The 16,011-nt window shown below is 42.8% G+C and overlaps 1 protein-coding gene across 2 annotated transcripts; it reads left to right on the forward strand.

Annotated features, from left to right (window-relative positions):
* Positions 1 to 17: 17 nt before the first annotated feature.
* On the forward strand, positions 18 to 12,910 carry vps26c (VPS26 endosomal protein sorting factor C). Of its 2 annotated transcripts, none has more exons than XM_021623716.3 (8): positions 18 to 421; positions 3,839 to 3,982; positions 4,168 to 4,317; positions 5,436 to 5,516; positions 5,817 to 5,891; positions 9,917 to 10,067; positions 11,726 to 11,878; positions 11,970 to 12,910. In XM_021623716.3, exons 1-8 carry the CDS (start codon positions 365 to 367, stop codon positions 12,050 to 12,052), a joined length of 894 nt encoding a protein of 297 aa, XP_021479391.1. In that variant the 5' UTR covers positions 18 to 364; the 3' UTR covers positions 12,053 to 12,910. The 2 variants fall into 2 exon arrangements, with proteins under 2 accessions (XP_021479391.1, XP_036793422.1); XM_036937527.2 differs by having other exon boundaries at positions 18 to 313.
* Positions 12,911 to 16,011: the final 3,101 nt, after the last annotated feature.

Below are 16,011 nucleotides of genomic sequence, written 5' to 3' on the forward strand. Positions count from 1 at the left end.
TAGGGTAAAAATAACGCGATTAGACTGCTGGCTCTGACTCTTGACGCGTTGACGTACCGGTCGGAAGGAGGAAACTTGGACATTTCCGACTTGCTAACTGGTTATAGTTATACACGTGACGCACACGTGGCGCGTTCAACGAATCAGCAAGTCAGACATTTCCGAGTTTCCTAGTTCCGAATAGCATATGAACTCGCCAAAATTCTCTTAATTTGGGGGGCGGACATAGCGGGCCGGGGTATTGGTCACATGACAGATCTACAATTTATCACATGACCTGTATGAGGAAATATCGCAGCTGAAGAGGAGAAAGGTGGATTGTCTTTGCTTTACATTTTGATCGATATCCGCCAAATCGTCGAAAATGAGTGCTAGTTTGGACATCAGACTGAAAAGAGCAAATAAAGTATATCATGAGGGGGTAAGGGTCAATTTGCCTGAAATTTACATAGTAAGATATACAGTATAAGTCTCGATGCTACCAAACTGTAAGAAGCGATGACATATACCCAACGCTTGTTTGGGTATAAAGCAGGTCACGTACTCAGCAGAAGTCATTCCAAATGGTATAGCTTGAACAAGTGCATCAGTGACAGGTGATACAATTAAGTGTTAAATAAGTACTTAACCACCCGTATTTTAACCTCTTCTACCCTCGACATGTTCTGTTACTAGCTCGTGTTGACCATTGTTTTACTCCAATTGTATCATTAACTTCACAATACAGTGGCTAGATTAACCTTGAGTTAAATTGCTGTGCTTCGTAGCTCTAACAACTTGGCAAGTCGTGTGCATGATAATTGTTTTTCTTACTACAGAGCAACATTTTATGTGTTTGTGGTGAAGAGATGATAATGATTATTTTGACTGATCAGCAGTTATCAATTTCTTCAATGTGTAAGGTTTCTACTGCCCTCTAGTGGATGTCCTGCGTTGTCGAACATGAGTTTTAAAAATTTTATTTGACCTTTTATTTAACCAGGTAGGCCAGTTGAGAACAAGTTCTCATTTACAACAGCGACCTGGCCAAGATAATGCAAAGCTGTGTGACACAAACAATAACAGAGTTACACATGGAATAAATGAATGTACAGTCAATAACACAATAGAAAAGTCTATATAGAGTGTGTACAAATGAAGTAAGATTAGGAAGGTAAGGCAATAAATAGGAGGCCGTAGTGGTGAAATAATTACAATTGAGCAAATAAACACAAGTGATAGATGTGCAGAAGATGAATGTGCAAGTAGAGATAATGGGGTGCAAAGGAGCTAGAAAATAACAATATGGGGATGAGGTAATTGGATGGGCTACTTACAGATGGGCTATGTACAGGTGCAATGATCTGTAAGCTGCTCTGACAGCTGATGCTTAAAGTTAGTGAGGGAGAAATGAGTCTCCAGCTTCAGTGAGTTTTGCAATTCATTCCAGTCATTGGCAGCAGTGAACTGGAATGAAAGGCGATCAAAGGAGGAATTGGCTTTGGGGGTGACCAGTGAAATATACCTGCTGGAGTGCATGCTACGGGTGGGTGCTGCTATGGTACCAGTGAGCTGAGATAAGGAGGGGCTTTATCTAGCAAAGACTTATCGATGACCTGGAGCCAGTGGGTTTGGCGACGAATATGAAGCGAAGCCAGCCAACGACAGCATACAGGTCGCAGTGGTGGGTAGAATATGGGGCTTTGGTGACGAAACAGATGACACTGTGATAGACTGCATCCAATTTGCTGAGTAGACTATTGGAGGCTATTTTGTAAATGACATCGCCGAAGTCAAGGATCGGTAGAGTAGTCAGTTTTACGAAAGTATGTTTGGCAGCATGAAATAGGAAGCTGATTCTAGATTTAATTAAGATTGTGAAATAGGAAGCCGATTCTAGATTTAATTTTGGATTGGAGGTGCTTAATATGAGTCTGGAAGGAGAGTTTACAGTCTTTATTTTTGATTTATTTCACCTTTATTTAACCAGGTAGGCTAGTTGAGAACAAGTTCTCATTTACAGCTGCAACCTGGCCAAGATAAAGCACAGCAGATTGACACACAACAACACAGTTACACATGGAATAAACAAACATAGTCAATACAGTAGAAAAAAAGTCTATATGCAGTGTGTGCAAATGAGGTAAGACAAGGGAGGAAGGGCAGGTGCGGGCAGTGATCGGTTGAAGAGCATGCATTTAGTTTTACTTGTGTTTAAGAGCAGTTGGAGGCCACAGAAGGAGAGTTGTATGGCATTGAAGCTCGTCTGGAGGTCAGTTAACAGTGTCCAAAGAAGGGCCAGAAGTATACAGAATGGTGTTGTCTGCGTAGAGGTGCATCAGAGAATCACCAGACGGAGCGACATCATTGATATATACAGAGAAAAGAGTCGGCCTGAGAATTGAACCCTGTGGCACCCCAATAGAGACTGCCATATGTCCGGACAACAGGCACTCCGATTTGACACACTGAACTCTGTCTGAGAAGTAGTTGGTGAACCAGGCAAGGCAGTCATTTGAGAAACCAAGGCTGTTGAGTCTGCCGATAAGAATGTGGTGATTGACAGAGTCGAAAGCCTTGGCCAGGTCGATGAGTACGGCTGCACAGTATTCTTTTATCGATGACGGTTATGATATCGTTTAGGACCTTGAGCGTAGCTGAGGTGCACCCATGACCAGCTTGGAAACCAGATTGCATAGCGGAGAAGGTACGGTGGGATTCGAAATGGTGGTGATCTGTTAACTTGGCTTTCAAATACCTTAGAAAGGCAGGGTAGAATAGATATAGGTCTGTAGCTGTTTGGGTCTAGAATGTCACCCCCTTTGAAGAGGGGGATGATCGTGGCAGCTTTCCAATCTTTGGGAATCTCAGACGATACGAAAGAGGTTGAACAGGCTAGTAATAGAGGTTGCAACAATTGTGCCGGATAATTTTTAGAAAGAGAGGGTCCAGATTGTCTAGCCCAGCTGATTTGTAGGGGTCTAGATTTTGCAGCTCTTTCAGAACATCAGCTATGGATTTGGGTGAAGGAGAAATGGGGGAGGCTTGGGCAAGTTGCTGTAGGGGGTGCAGAGCTGTTGACCGGGGTAGGGGTAGCCAGGTGGAAAGCATGGCCAGCTGTAGAAAAATGCTTATTGAAATTCTCAATTATTGTAGATTTATCGGTGGTGACAGTGTTTTCTAGCCTCGGTGCAGTGGGCAGCTGGGAGGAGGTGCTCTTATTCTCCATGGACTTTACACTGTCCCAGAACTTTTGGGATTTTGTGCTAAAGGATGCACATTTCTGTTTGAAAAAGCTAGCCTTTGCTTTCCTAACTGCCTGTGTATATTGGTTCCTAACTTCCCTGAAAAGTTGCATATCGCGGATGACGACATACAAGTAATTGCCGAAATAAAGGAAACACTTGAGTAAAAGAGGGAAAGAAAGTATATTGAAAGCAGGTGCTTCCAAACAGTTGTGGTACCTAAGTTAATTACGCAATTAACATCTCATCATCGTGTGTGTCAGTCGTCAGATCTCAACCCAATTGAACACTTATGGGAGATTCTGGAGCGAAGCCAGAGACAGTGTTTTCCACCACCATCAACAAAACACCAATTGATGGAATGTCTTGTGGAAGAATGGTATCGCATCCCTCCAGTAGAGTTCCAGACACTTGTAGAAAAAATGCCAACTTGCACTGAAGCTGTTCTGGCGGCTTAAGACACTTTGCTGGTGTTTCCTTTATTTTGTCAGTTATGTGTATCTTTTCACCAAACCCCCTGGTCATAGTACCGCTTTATGAACATCCTAAACACCAAGAGTGTGATACTTTTTGCATTTCATATTTGTAATATAATTTCTGGTTTATTATGTCAGGAGGTCCTTGCCGGTGTTGTGGCGATAGTTAGTAAGGAGGCGGTCCAGCACCAGGGCATCACTCTCACCATGGAGGGAATTGTCAACCTACAGCTTAGCTCCAAGAGTGTGGGAGTCTTTGAGGCCTTCTACAACTCTGTTAAGGTGAGAGTCCAACGGTATTCCCAAGCCCAAGGATCACTACACATTGAACTGCCTCTTTCACATGATTAGATTATGTTGTTGTCATGGACTGTTTAGTGCCAACATGGAGCATATATACCTTACCTAATTCTGTATATCAATGGCTCTGATGTCACAGATGGATCTCTCCCCTCTTTCTGTAACAGCCCATTCAACTTATTACGAGCAACATTGAAGTGGTAAAGCAAGGCAAGGTGCCTGGAGGCAAGACAGAGATTCCCTTTGAGTTCCCCCTGCACACAAAGGGCAACAAAGTGCTGTATGAGACCTACCATGGCGTTTTCGTCAACATTCAGGTAATGACCACAGAGCTGGGGCCTGCCCTGCACTTTGCAAATGGCTGTCTTCTGTGTTTTCAGACTATGACCTAGATTCTTCTCCATGTCAGACAAGGACCAGCCAGGGAACCATACTATACCTCCCAAAGCAGATATTTCAGTGTCCAAAATTGATTGTGTATGTATTTTGTCTGCCATCTTTGGGTCAGACCTGCTTCAGCTGACGCAGTGCCCATGCTATTTCTAATGACAATTTAAAAGATCCCTTTTATTGTCATGTCATCTGGAGAAATACAAAAACAACTGTGATTGTAAACCTCTCTGACGCTAATGAGGTGTAATTATAGAGACAGAGTGGCACAGATTGACATTCCCTGTGTTCCAGTCGTTTGTTGTCTCAAGGAAACTGCAACAAAAAAAATACAAGGAAGACTAAATGTTTGCTTAAAAAAACATGTTTTCATCACTGCAGATGTATAGGCCTAAGCAATGAAATAATGTTATTAGCAGATGCTGAAAGGTCAAGTTCCAGCAATCTTAAATTTTGCTGGAGTAAAAATAAGGCATTCTGTAGTTGCTGAGGCATTTTTACTCTCAAACTGGAGTTTTATTTTGTCCCCTGAATCAGTCAAGCTTCAGAAAGGATCTAGATGTGTTCTGTTGTCTGCAAAATCAATGAGGTGTAGGCCAACATTTCAATAGTGTAACGCTTGAGCATTAAACCTTTGGAGAAAAATTCTCTAATAGGCTTTGTTTTTGTCCAATAAGAATGTTTACCCTTGAAAAGCTATGTCTTCTGAAACAGTACGATCTAGTAGATTAGGTATTTTTATTGCTTTCCAGAATAAGCGAGGCATTCGAAGGACAGAGGGGAGGCTCTGTACTGCATCTAATATTAGACCTAAACTTCAGATAGTACTGATGAGGAACCCCATGGGGGGGGGGGGTGTGTGTGTGTGTGTGACTTATCAGTCTCAATTCTACCACTGGAAAAAGTATCCAGCTTTATTTTAAGGCAGGCTTTTAACAATCATATATGCCTGTTTCTCCTGACAATATCATGTGTGGAAAAATGATTTGTATCCACAAAAGCCTTGTTACTAATGTTAATCATTGTATGGTGTTTATTTTCTCAGTACACCCTCCGTTGTGACATGAAGCGCTCCTTGTTGGCCAAAGACCTGAGCAAGACCTGTGAATTCATGGTGCACTGTCTGGTGAGATCAACCATCATCCTGACTCAGACCAATATCTAATCTCTTCTGAGAATACCATACAAAAACACCACCATAACATGATCTGACATTGCTTGATTTTAAGTTTCATGTAGCTACAGTAAAAAACAGGCCTGTAGTTTCTCATGATTTTCTTCAATATAGATGAAGTTACAAGTGAAGTGATGTTGTAATCTATAGTTACACAATGACATCATACATGATTACTAGGGGACTGTTCCTTCTCTGGGGCCATGCAGACCATTTGCTCATGGTTAGACTGTCCATTTTCTCTTCTCTCAGCCACAGAAAGCCAAGCTGCAACCCACCCCGGTAGACTTCACCATCACGCCAGAGACCCTGCAGAATGTCCGCGAGGTACAGCAGACCTGTTGGGAATATGACCAAACACCTACAAAATGTTAAATTACATTTAAACTACACTACATGACCAAAAGTATGTGGACACCTACTTGTCGACCATCTCATTCCAAAATCATGGGCATTAATATGGAGTTGGTCCCCTTTGCTGCTATAACAGCCTCCACTCTTCTGGGAAGGCTTTCCACTCGATGTTGGAACATTGCTGCGGGGACTTGCTTCCATTCAGCCACGAGCATTGGTGAGGCCGGCACTGATGTTGACCGGTTAGGCCTGGCTCACAATTCCAATTCATCCCAAAGGTGTTCGATGGGGTTGAGTTCAGGTCTCTGTGCAGGCCAGTCAAGTTCTTCCACAGTGATCTCAACAAACCATTTCTGTATGAACCTTGCTTTGTGCATGGGGGCATTGTCATGCTGATACAGGAAAGGGCCTTCCCCAAACTGTTGCCAGAAAGTTGGAAGCACAGAATCCTCTAGAATGCCATTGTTTGCGGTTGAGTTACGATTTCCCTTCACTGGAATTAAGGGGCCTAGGCCGAACCATGAAAAACAGCCCCAGACCATTATTCCTCCTCCACCAAACTTTACAGTTGGCATTATGCATTCGGGCAGGTAGCGTTCTCGTGGCATCTGCCGAACCCAGATTCGTCTGTCGGACTGCCAGATGGGAATGCGTGATTCATCACTCCAGAGAATGCGCTTGTACTGCCAATGGAAGAGAGCTTTACATCACTCCAGCTGACACTTGGCATTGTGCATGATGATCTTAGGCTTGTGTGCGGCTGCTTGGCCATGGAAACCCATTTCATGAAGCTGCCTACAAACAGTTATTGTGCTGACGTTGCTTCCAGAGGAAGTTTGGAACACGCTAGTAGTGAGTGTTGCAACCAAGGACATATTTTTACATGCTTCAGTACTCAGCAGTCCCGTTCTGTGAGCTTGTGACCTACCACTTCACGGCTGAGCCGTTGTTGCTGCTAGACGTTTCCACTTCACAAAAACAACACTTACAGTTGACCAGGGCAGGTCTAGCAGGGCAGAAATTTGACGAACATACTTGTTGGAAAGATGGCATCCTATGAAGGTGCCATGTTGAAAGTCACTGAGCTCTTCAGTAAGGCCTGTGTTTGTCTGTGGAGATTGCATGGCTGTGTGCTCAATTTTATACACCTGTCAGCAACAGGTATGGCTGAAATAACTGAATCCACTAATTTGAAGGGGGGTCCACATACTTTTGTGTATATATACAGTTGAAGTCGGAAGTTTACATACACCTTAGCCAAATACATTTAAACTCAGTTTTTTCACAATTCCTGACCTTTAGTCCTAGTAAAAATTCCCTGTCTTAGGTCAGTTGGGATCAACACTTTATTTTAAGAATGTGATATGTCAGAATAATAGAAGAGAAAATAATTTATTTCAGCTTTTATTTCTTTCATTACATTCCCAGTGGGTCAGAAGTTTACATACACTCAATTAGTATTTGGTAGCATTGCCTTTAAATTGTTCAACTTGAGTCAAATGTTTCAGGTAGCCTTCCACAAGCTTCCCACAATAAGTTGGGTGAATTTTGGCCCATTCCTCCTGACAGAGCTGGTGTAACTGAGTCAGGTTTGTAGGCCTCCTTGCTCGCACACTCTTTTTCAGTTCTGCCCACAAATTGTCTATAGGACTGAGGTCAGGGCTTTGTGATGGCCACTCCAATACCATGACTTTGTTGTCCTTAAGCCATTTTCCCACAACTTTGGAAGTATGCTTGGGGTCATTGTCCATTTGGAAGACCCATTTGCGACCAAGCTTTAACTTCTTGACTGATGTCGTGAGATGTTTCTTCAATATATCCACATAATTGTCCTGCCTCATGACGCCATCTTTTTTATGAAGTGCACCAGTCCCTCCTGCAGCAAAGCACCCCCACAACATGATGCTGCCACCCCCGTGCTTCACGTTTGGGATGGTGTTCTTCGGCTTGCAAGCATCCCCCCTTTTCCTCCAAACATAACATTGGTCATTATGGCCAAACAGTTCTATTTTTGTTTCATCAGACCTGAGGACATTTCTCCAAAAAGTATGATCTTTGTCCCTACGTGCGGTTGCAAACCGTTGTCTGGCTTTTTTATGGCGGTTTTGGAGCAGTGGCTTCTTCCTTGCTGAGCGGCCTTTCAGGTTATGTCGATACAGGACTTGTTTTACTGTGGATGTAGATACTTTTGTACCCGTTTCCTCCAGCATCTTCACAAGGTCCTTTGCTGTTGTTCTGGGATTGATTTGCACTTTTCGCACCAAAGTACGTTCATCTCTAGGAGACAGAACGCGTCTCCTTCCTGAGCGGTATGATGGCTGCGTGGTCCCATGGTGTTTATACTTGCGTACTATTGTTTGTACAGATGAATGTGGTACCTTCAGGCATTTGGAAATTGCTCCCAAGGATGAACCAGACATGTTGAAGTCTACAATGTTTTTTCTGAGGTCTTGGCTGATTTCTTTTAATTTTCCCATGATGTGAAGCAAAGAGGCAATTTTAACCATCTTCCCTGTCCCTGCTGAAGAAAAGCAGGCCCAAACATGATGCTGCCACCACCATGTTTGACAGTGGGGATGGTGTGTTCAGCTGTGTTGCTTTTACGCCAAACATAACGTTTTGCATTGTTGCCAAAAGTTCAATTTTGGTTTCATCTGACCAGAGCACCTTCTTCCACATGTTTGGTGTGTCTCCCAGGTGGCTTGTGGCAAACTTTAAACAACACTTTTTATGGATATCTTTAAGAAATGGCTTTCTTCTTGCCACTCTTCCATAAAGGACTGATTTGTGCAATATACGACTGATTGTTGTCCTATGGACAGAGTCTCCCACCTCAGCTGTAGATCTCTGCAGTTCATCCAGAGTGATCATGGGCCTATTGGCTGCATCTCTGATCAGTCTTCTCCTTGTATGAGCTGAAAGTTTAGCGGGACGGCCAGGTCTTGGTAGATTTGCAGTGGTCTGATACTCCTTCCATTTCAATATTATCGCTTGCACAGTGCTCATTGGGATGTTTAAAGCTTGGGAAATCTTTTTGTATCCAAATCCGGCTTTAAACTTCTTCACAACAGTATCTCCGACCTGCCTGGTGTGTTCCTTGTTCTTCATGATGCTCTCTGCGCTTTTGACGGACCTCTGAGACTATCACAGTGCAGGTGCATTTATACGGAGACTTGATTACACACAGGTGGATTGTATTTATCATCATTAGTCATTTAGGTCAACATTGGATCATTCAGAGATCCTCACTGAACTTCTGGAGAGTTTGCTGCACTGAAAGTAAAGGGGCGTGCAAAATTATTCAGCCCAATTTTTCAGTTTTTGATTTGTTAAAAAAGTTTGAAATATCCAATAAATGTCATTCCACTTCATGATTGTGTCCCACTTGTTGTTGATTCTTCACAAAAAAATACAGTTTTATATCTTTATGTTTGAAGCCTGAAATGTGGCAAAAGGTCGCAAAGTTCAAGGGGGCCGAATACTTTTGCAAGGCACTGTACATCCACAGGTACACCTCCAATTGACTCAAATTATGTCAATTAGCCTATCAGAAGCTTCTCAAGCCATGACATGATTTTCTAGAATTTTCTAAGCTGCTTCAAGGCACAGTCAACTTTGTGTATGTAAGCTTCTAACTCACTGGAATTGTGATACAGTGAATTTTAAGTGAGAATCTCTGTAAACAATTGTTGAAAAAATTACTTGTGTCATGCACAAAGTAATGTCCTGACCGACTTGCCAAAACTATAGTTTGTTAACAAGAAATTTGTGGAGTGGTTGGAAAAATAGTTTTAATGACTCCAACCTAAGTGTATGTAAACTTATGACTTCAACTGTCTAGTGTACCTTTTGGCATTCTAGATGTTGGTTTCCTGGGTCTTAATCGGTCTACTCCATCATTGATCAAAATGATTTGAGGGAAACCAGCAGACACCGTAGCAGGAATGTTCAGACCGTTAACATCATCCCATCTTTGTATTATTCACCATCTCCCTCAGAGGAGTTTGCTGCCCAAGTTCCTGATCCGGGGCCACCTGGATGCCACCAACTGTGTGATCACTAAGCCCCTGACTGGAGAACTGGTGGTGGAGAGCTCTGATGTGGCCATCAAGAGCATCGAGCTACAGCTGGTCCGCGTAGAGACCTGCGGTGAGTCTGGCGTTACTTACTGTAGCCCATCTACACTGAACAAAAATATAAACGCAACATGCAGCAATTAAATATTTTACTAAGTTGCAGTTCATATAAGGAAATCATACAATTGAAATAAATTCATTAGGCCCTAATCTACAGATATACATCTGTTGGTCACATACCTTTAAAAGAAAAGTAGGGGCGTGGATCAGAAAACAAGTCAGTATCTGGTGTGACCACTATTTGCCTCATGCAGCGCGACACAGCTCCTTCGCATAGAGATGATCAGACTGTTAATTGTGGCCTGTGGAATGTTGTCCCACTACTCTTCGATGGCTGTGTGAAGTTGCTAGATAATGGCGGAAACTGGAACATGCACGTCGATCCAGAGCATCCCAAACGTGCTCAATGGGTGACATGTCTGGTGAGTATGCAGGCCATGGAAGGACAGGGACATTTTCTGCTTCCAGGAATTGTGTACAGATCCTTGCAACATGGCCCGTGCATTATCATGCTGAAACATGAGGTGGTGGTGGATGAGTGGCACGACAATGGGCCTAAGGATCTCGTCATGGTATCTTTGTGCGTTCAAATTGCCTTTGATAAAATACATTTGTGTTCATTGTCCATAGCGTATGCCTGCCCATACCATAACCCCCCCCTTCACCATGGGGCACTCTGTTCACCATGGGGCACATTGTTCACAATGTTGACATCAACAAACCGCTCGCCCACACCATACACTGCCATTTTCCCAGTACAGCTGAAACCGGGATTCATCCGTGAAGAGCACACTTCTCCAGCGTGCCAGGGGCCAATGAAAGTGAGCATTTGCCCACTGCAGTCAGGTCAAGTCCATGGTAAGGGTGACAAGCACGCAGATGTGCTTCCCTGAAACATTTTCTGACAGTTTGTGCAGAAATTATTTGGTTGTGCAAACCCATAGTTTCATCAGCTGTCCAGGTGGCTGGTTTCAGACGATCCTGCAGGTGAAGAAGCTGGATATGGAGGTCTTTGACTGGCGTGATTACACATGGTCTTTGGTCGTAAGGCCAGTTGAATGTATTGCAAAATAATCTAAAATTACTTTAGAGGTGTCTCATGTTAGAGAAATTAACATTCAATTTTCTGGCAACAGGTGGACATTCCTGCAATCAGCATACCAATTGCACACTCCCTCAACTTGAGACATCTGTGGCATTGTGTTATGTGAGACAACTGAACATTTTAGTGGCCTTTTATTGTCCCCAGCACAAGGTGCACTTGTGTAATGATCATGCTGTTTAATCTTCTTCTTCATATGACACCCCTGTCAGGTGGATTGATTATCTTTGAAAATGAGAATTGCTCACTAACAGGGTTGTGTACACAATTTGAGAAGCTTTTTGTGCGTATGGAACATTTCTGGGATTTTTTTTATTGCAGCTCATGAAACATGGAACCTACACTTTACATGTTGCGTTTTTATATTTTTGTTCGGTATATTTAGAGGGCAGGCCCTGGTAGAATACTGTAACAATGCTTCCTTTGAGGGTATCGTTCATCGGAACTGTACGTGATTGAATGAAAGTAAGATTCCCATTACTTTGCTTTCACCAATCCAGATTAATGTCTAAACAGGGCCCTACCCACTCCAATAGAAGTTAGTGGTGTGTTTTTTCCATCTGCGCCAGGCTGTGCTGAGGGCTATGCCAGAGATGCCACAGAGATCCAGAACATCCAGATAGCAGAGGGAGATGTCTGCCACAGCCTCCCCATCCCCATCTACATGGTCTTCCCCAGGCTCTTTACCTGCCCTACCCTTGAGACCATCAACTTTAAAGTCGGTGAGTTCACCTGTAATAAATACAAGTCGAATAGTACAACAGTTTGTGGTTTACCGATGGCTGACAGATGCGATTCTTTGTTCCTCTGTAGAGTTTGAGGTGAATGTGGTGATTGTCCTCCATGACGAACATCTGATCACTGAGAACTTTCCTCTGAAGCTGTGCCGAGCGTGAGAGCCCAGAGCTCCACTACAATGGAGGATGGTCAGAGGATAGTGCCGTTGACATGCCTGGGCAAGAACGACCTGAAGTGACCAAGGACTCAAAGTCCAGAGAGAGCCAAGCCTACAAGTCCTGATAGACAGCCATATCTGTTGGCTGGGCTTCCCTGCTCTGAATGACTGTCTATAAGTGTATAATGTTATATGGATGTATGTCTCCAGTTCAGAAAAAAAAGACTGAAAAAGCAGAGGATGTTCAAGATTGTGGGCTACCATTCAATATAATAGTGCAAATGTCAAAATGGATCAAGTAACATAATTGTGTATCAATTCATGATATCGTTGAAGCCGCATTGTTGCATTTCAGAAGTCTTTTGGGGAGACATTGCCCATCATTAGCAGTAATATGGTCAATTTCTAACTGAATGTTGGCACTGTCAAAATGTAGCCCAAAGAACATTCTAAATGGAGGCATTTCAATCTAACATGGTATTCAAAATCAACCATGCTATTTAACATTCCAGTTATGTTATCATTGTAAATTGTGTGAATTGGCTTAACACCAAAGAGCTGGCTCAAAGAGTTAAGCAGCTTCAGTAAAGATTGACACATTTTAGACTGAATCCATATTCCCAAACCATAAGATCAGAGATGGCTGGCTAAAAGTAATGATCCGGCTTTCTGATATACTGTACCCCCCCCCCCCCCCCCCCCCCCCCCCCCCCAGGACTCAGACGTAATGTCCCAACAGCAGATTAAATTCACTTTCAATGTAAGCCTTAAATAACAGATTTTAATGCTGGGCTAAGGACCTGATGCACCTGGAGGAAACTCCCATCTTGGTAAATAAAAAGTAGCTACTTGCATCACACAACTCACAGAAATGTTTTTGCAGACAACACAGGAAACAATGCTTTGGACCTTCAGTTGAGTGATGCCTACTCTCTTGTGGACAGACTACAAACAAATGCATCTGACCAAATTACATTATTTTAATCTCTGTTAACCCAGAACTAAGTGATACACATGACCAAAAGTATATTCATTTGTATTTATTATGGATCCCCATTTAGCTGCTGTCAAGGCATCAGCTACTGTTCTTAGGGTCCGGCTAAATTAAGGCAGTTATACAATTTTAACTTTACAATACATTCCACAACACACTAAGTGGACACCTACTCGAACATCTCATTCCAAAATCATGGGCATTAATATGGAGTTGGTACCCCTTTGTTGCTATAGCAGCTTCCACTCTTCTGGGAAGGCTTTCCACTAGATGTTTGGACTTGCTTCCATTCAGCCACAAGAGCATTCGGGATGTTGGGCGATTAGGCCTGGTTCGCAGTCAGCGTTCCAATTCATCCCAGGCCAATCAAATTCTTCCACACTGATCGACAAACCATTTCTGTATGGACCTCACTTTGTGCACAGGGGCATGGTCATGCAAGGGCCTTCCCCCAAAATGTTGGCAGCACAGAATTATCTAGAATGTCATAGTATGCTGTAACATTAGTTCCAGTGAAGGGAAATCTTAAAGGGCCTAACCTGAAACATGAAAAACAGCCCCAGACCATTGATATTAGTATTTATTATGGATCCCCATTAGCTTCTGCCAAAGCATCAGCTACTCTTCCTGGGGTCCAGCAAAATTAAGGCAGTTTATACAATTTTAAAAACATTACAATACATTCACAGATTTCACAACACACTGTGTGTCCTCAGGCCCCTACTCCACCACTACCACATACAGTGCCTTGCGAAAGTATTCGGCCCCCTTGAACTTTGCGACCTTTTGCCACATTTCAGGCTTCAAACATAAAGATATAAAACGGTATTTTTTTGTGAAGAATCAACAACAAGTGGGACACAATCATGAAGTGGAATGACATTTATTGGATATTTCAAACTTTTTTAACAAATCCAAAACTGAAAAATTGGGTGTGCAAAATTATTCAGCCCCCTTAAGTTAATACTTTGTAGCGCCACCTTTTGCTGCGATTACAGCTGTAAGTCGCTTGGGGTATGTCTATCAGTTTTGCACATCGAGAGACTGACATTTTTTCCCAGCTCGAGCTCAGTGAGGTTGGATGGAGAGCATTTGTGAACAGCAGTTTTCAGTTCTTTCCACAGATTCTCGATTGGATTCAGGTCTGGACTTTGACTTGGCCATTCTAACACCTGGATATGTTTATTTTTGAACCATTCCATTGTAGATTTTGCTTTATGTTTTGGATCATTGTCTTGTTGGAAGACAAATCTCCGTCCCAGTCTCAGGTCTTTTGCAGACTCCATCAGGTTTTCTTCCAGAATGATCCTGTATTTGGCTCCATCCATCTTCCCATCAATTTTAACCATCTTCCCTGTCCCTGCTGAAGAAAAGCAGGCCCAAACCATGATGCTGCCACCACCATGTTTGACAGTGGGGATGGTGTGTTCAGCTGTGTTGCTTTTACGCCAAACATAACGTTTTGCATTGTTGCCAAAAAGTTCACTTTTGGTTTCATCTGACCAGAGCACCTTCTTCCACATTTGGTGTGTCTCCCAGGTGGCTTGTGGCAAACTTTAAACGACACTTTTTATGGATATCTTTAAGAAATGGCTTTCTTCTTGCCACTCTTCCATAAAGGCCAGATTTGTGCAATATACGACTGATTGTTGTATAGAGTCAGAGTCTCCCACCTCAGCTGTAGATCTCTGCAGTTCATCCAGAGTGATCATGGGCCTCTTGGCTGCATCTCTGATCAGTCTTCTCCTTGTATGAGCTGAAAGTTTAGAGGGACGGCCAGGTCTTGGTAGATTTGCAGTGGTCTGATACTCCTTCCATTTCAATATTATCGCTTGCACAGTGCTCCTTGGGATGTTTAAAGCTTGGGAAATCTTTTTGTATCCAAATCCGGCTTTAAACTTCTTCACAACAGTATCTCGGACCTGCCTGGTGTGTTCCTTGTTCTTCATGATGCTCTCTGCGCTTTTAACGGACCTCTGAGACTATCACAGTGCAGGTGCATTTATACAGAGACTTGATTACACACAGGTGGATTGTATTTATCATCATTAGTCATTTAGGTCAACATTGGATCATTCAGAGATCCTCACTGAACTTCTGGAGAGAGTTTGCTGCACTGAAAGTAAAGGGGCTGAATAATTTTGCACGCCCAATTTTTCAGTTTTTGATTTGTTAAAAAGTTTGAAATATCCAATAAATGTCGTTCCACTTCATGATTGTGTCCCACTTGTTGTTGATTCTTCACAAAAAAATACAGTTTTATATCTTTATGTTTGAAGCCTGAAATGTGGCAAAAGGTCGCAAAGTTCAAGGGGGCCGAATACTTTCGCAAGGCACTGTATCTACAGTACTAAATCCATATGTGCGTATAGTGTGTATGTTATTGTGTGTGTGTATGCATGTGTCTGTGCCAATGTTTTTGTTGCTTCACAGTCCCCGTTGTTCCATAAGGTGTTTTTTTATCTGTTTTTTTAAATCTAATTTTACTGCTTGCATCTGTTACTTGATGTGGAATAGAATTCCATGTAGTCATGGCTCTATGTAGTACTGTGTGCCTCCCATAGTCTGTTCTGGACTTGGGGACTGTGAAGAGACCTCTTGTGGCATGTTTTGTGGGGTATGGATGGGTGTCTGAGCTGTGTGCCAGTAGTATAGACAGACAGATCGGTGCATGCAACATGTCAATACCTCTCATAAATACTAGTGATGAAGTCAATCTCTCCTCCACTTTCAGCCAGGAGAGATTGGCATGCATATTATTAATATTTGCCAGCCGTGCTGCCCTGTTCTGAGCCAATTGCAATTTTCCTAAGTCCTTTTTTGTGGCATCTGACCACACGACTGAACAGTAGTCAAGGTGCGACAAAACTAGGGCCTGTAGGACATGCCTTGTTGATAGTGTTGTTAAGGCAGAGCATCGCTTTATTATAAACAGACTTCTCCCCATCTTAGCTACTACTGCATCA

This window comes from Oncorhynchus mykiss, chromosome 12, assembly GCF_057628025.1.
Source record: "Oncorhynchus mykiss isolate SJ-2025 chromosome 12, ASM5762802v1, whole genome shotgun sequence".
Classification (NCBI taxonomy): Eukaryota; Metazoa; Chordata; class Actinopteri; order Salmoniformes; family Salmonidae; genus Oncorhynchus; species Oncorhynchus mykiss.

Excerpts from the sequence above, each read along its gene's own strand:
- vps26c (XM_021623716.3), top strand. The coding sequence starts at position 365 with ATGAGTGCTAGTTTGGACATCAGACTGAAAAGAGCAAATAAAGTATAT. Across the intron at positions 5,892-9,916 it reads CCCTGCAGAATGTCCGCGAG|AGGAGTTTGCTGCCCAAGTT; the intron begins GTACAGCAGACC and ends CATCTCCCTCAG. Across the intron at positions 10,068-11,725 it reads GGTCCGCGTAGAGACCTGCG|GCTGTGCTGAGGGCTATGCC; the intron begins GTGAGTCTGGCG and ends CATCTGCGCCAG.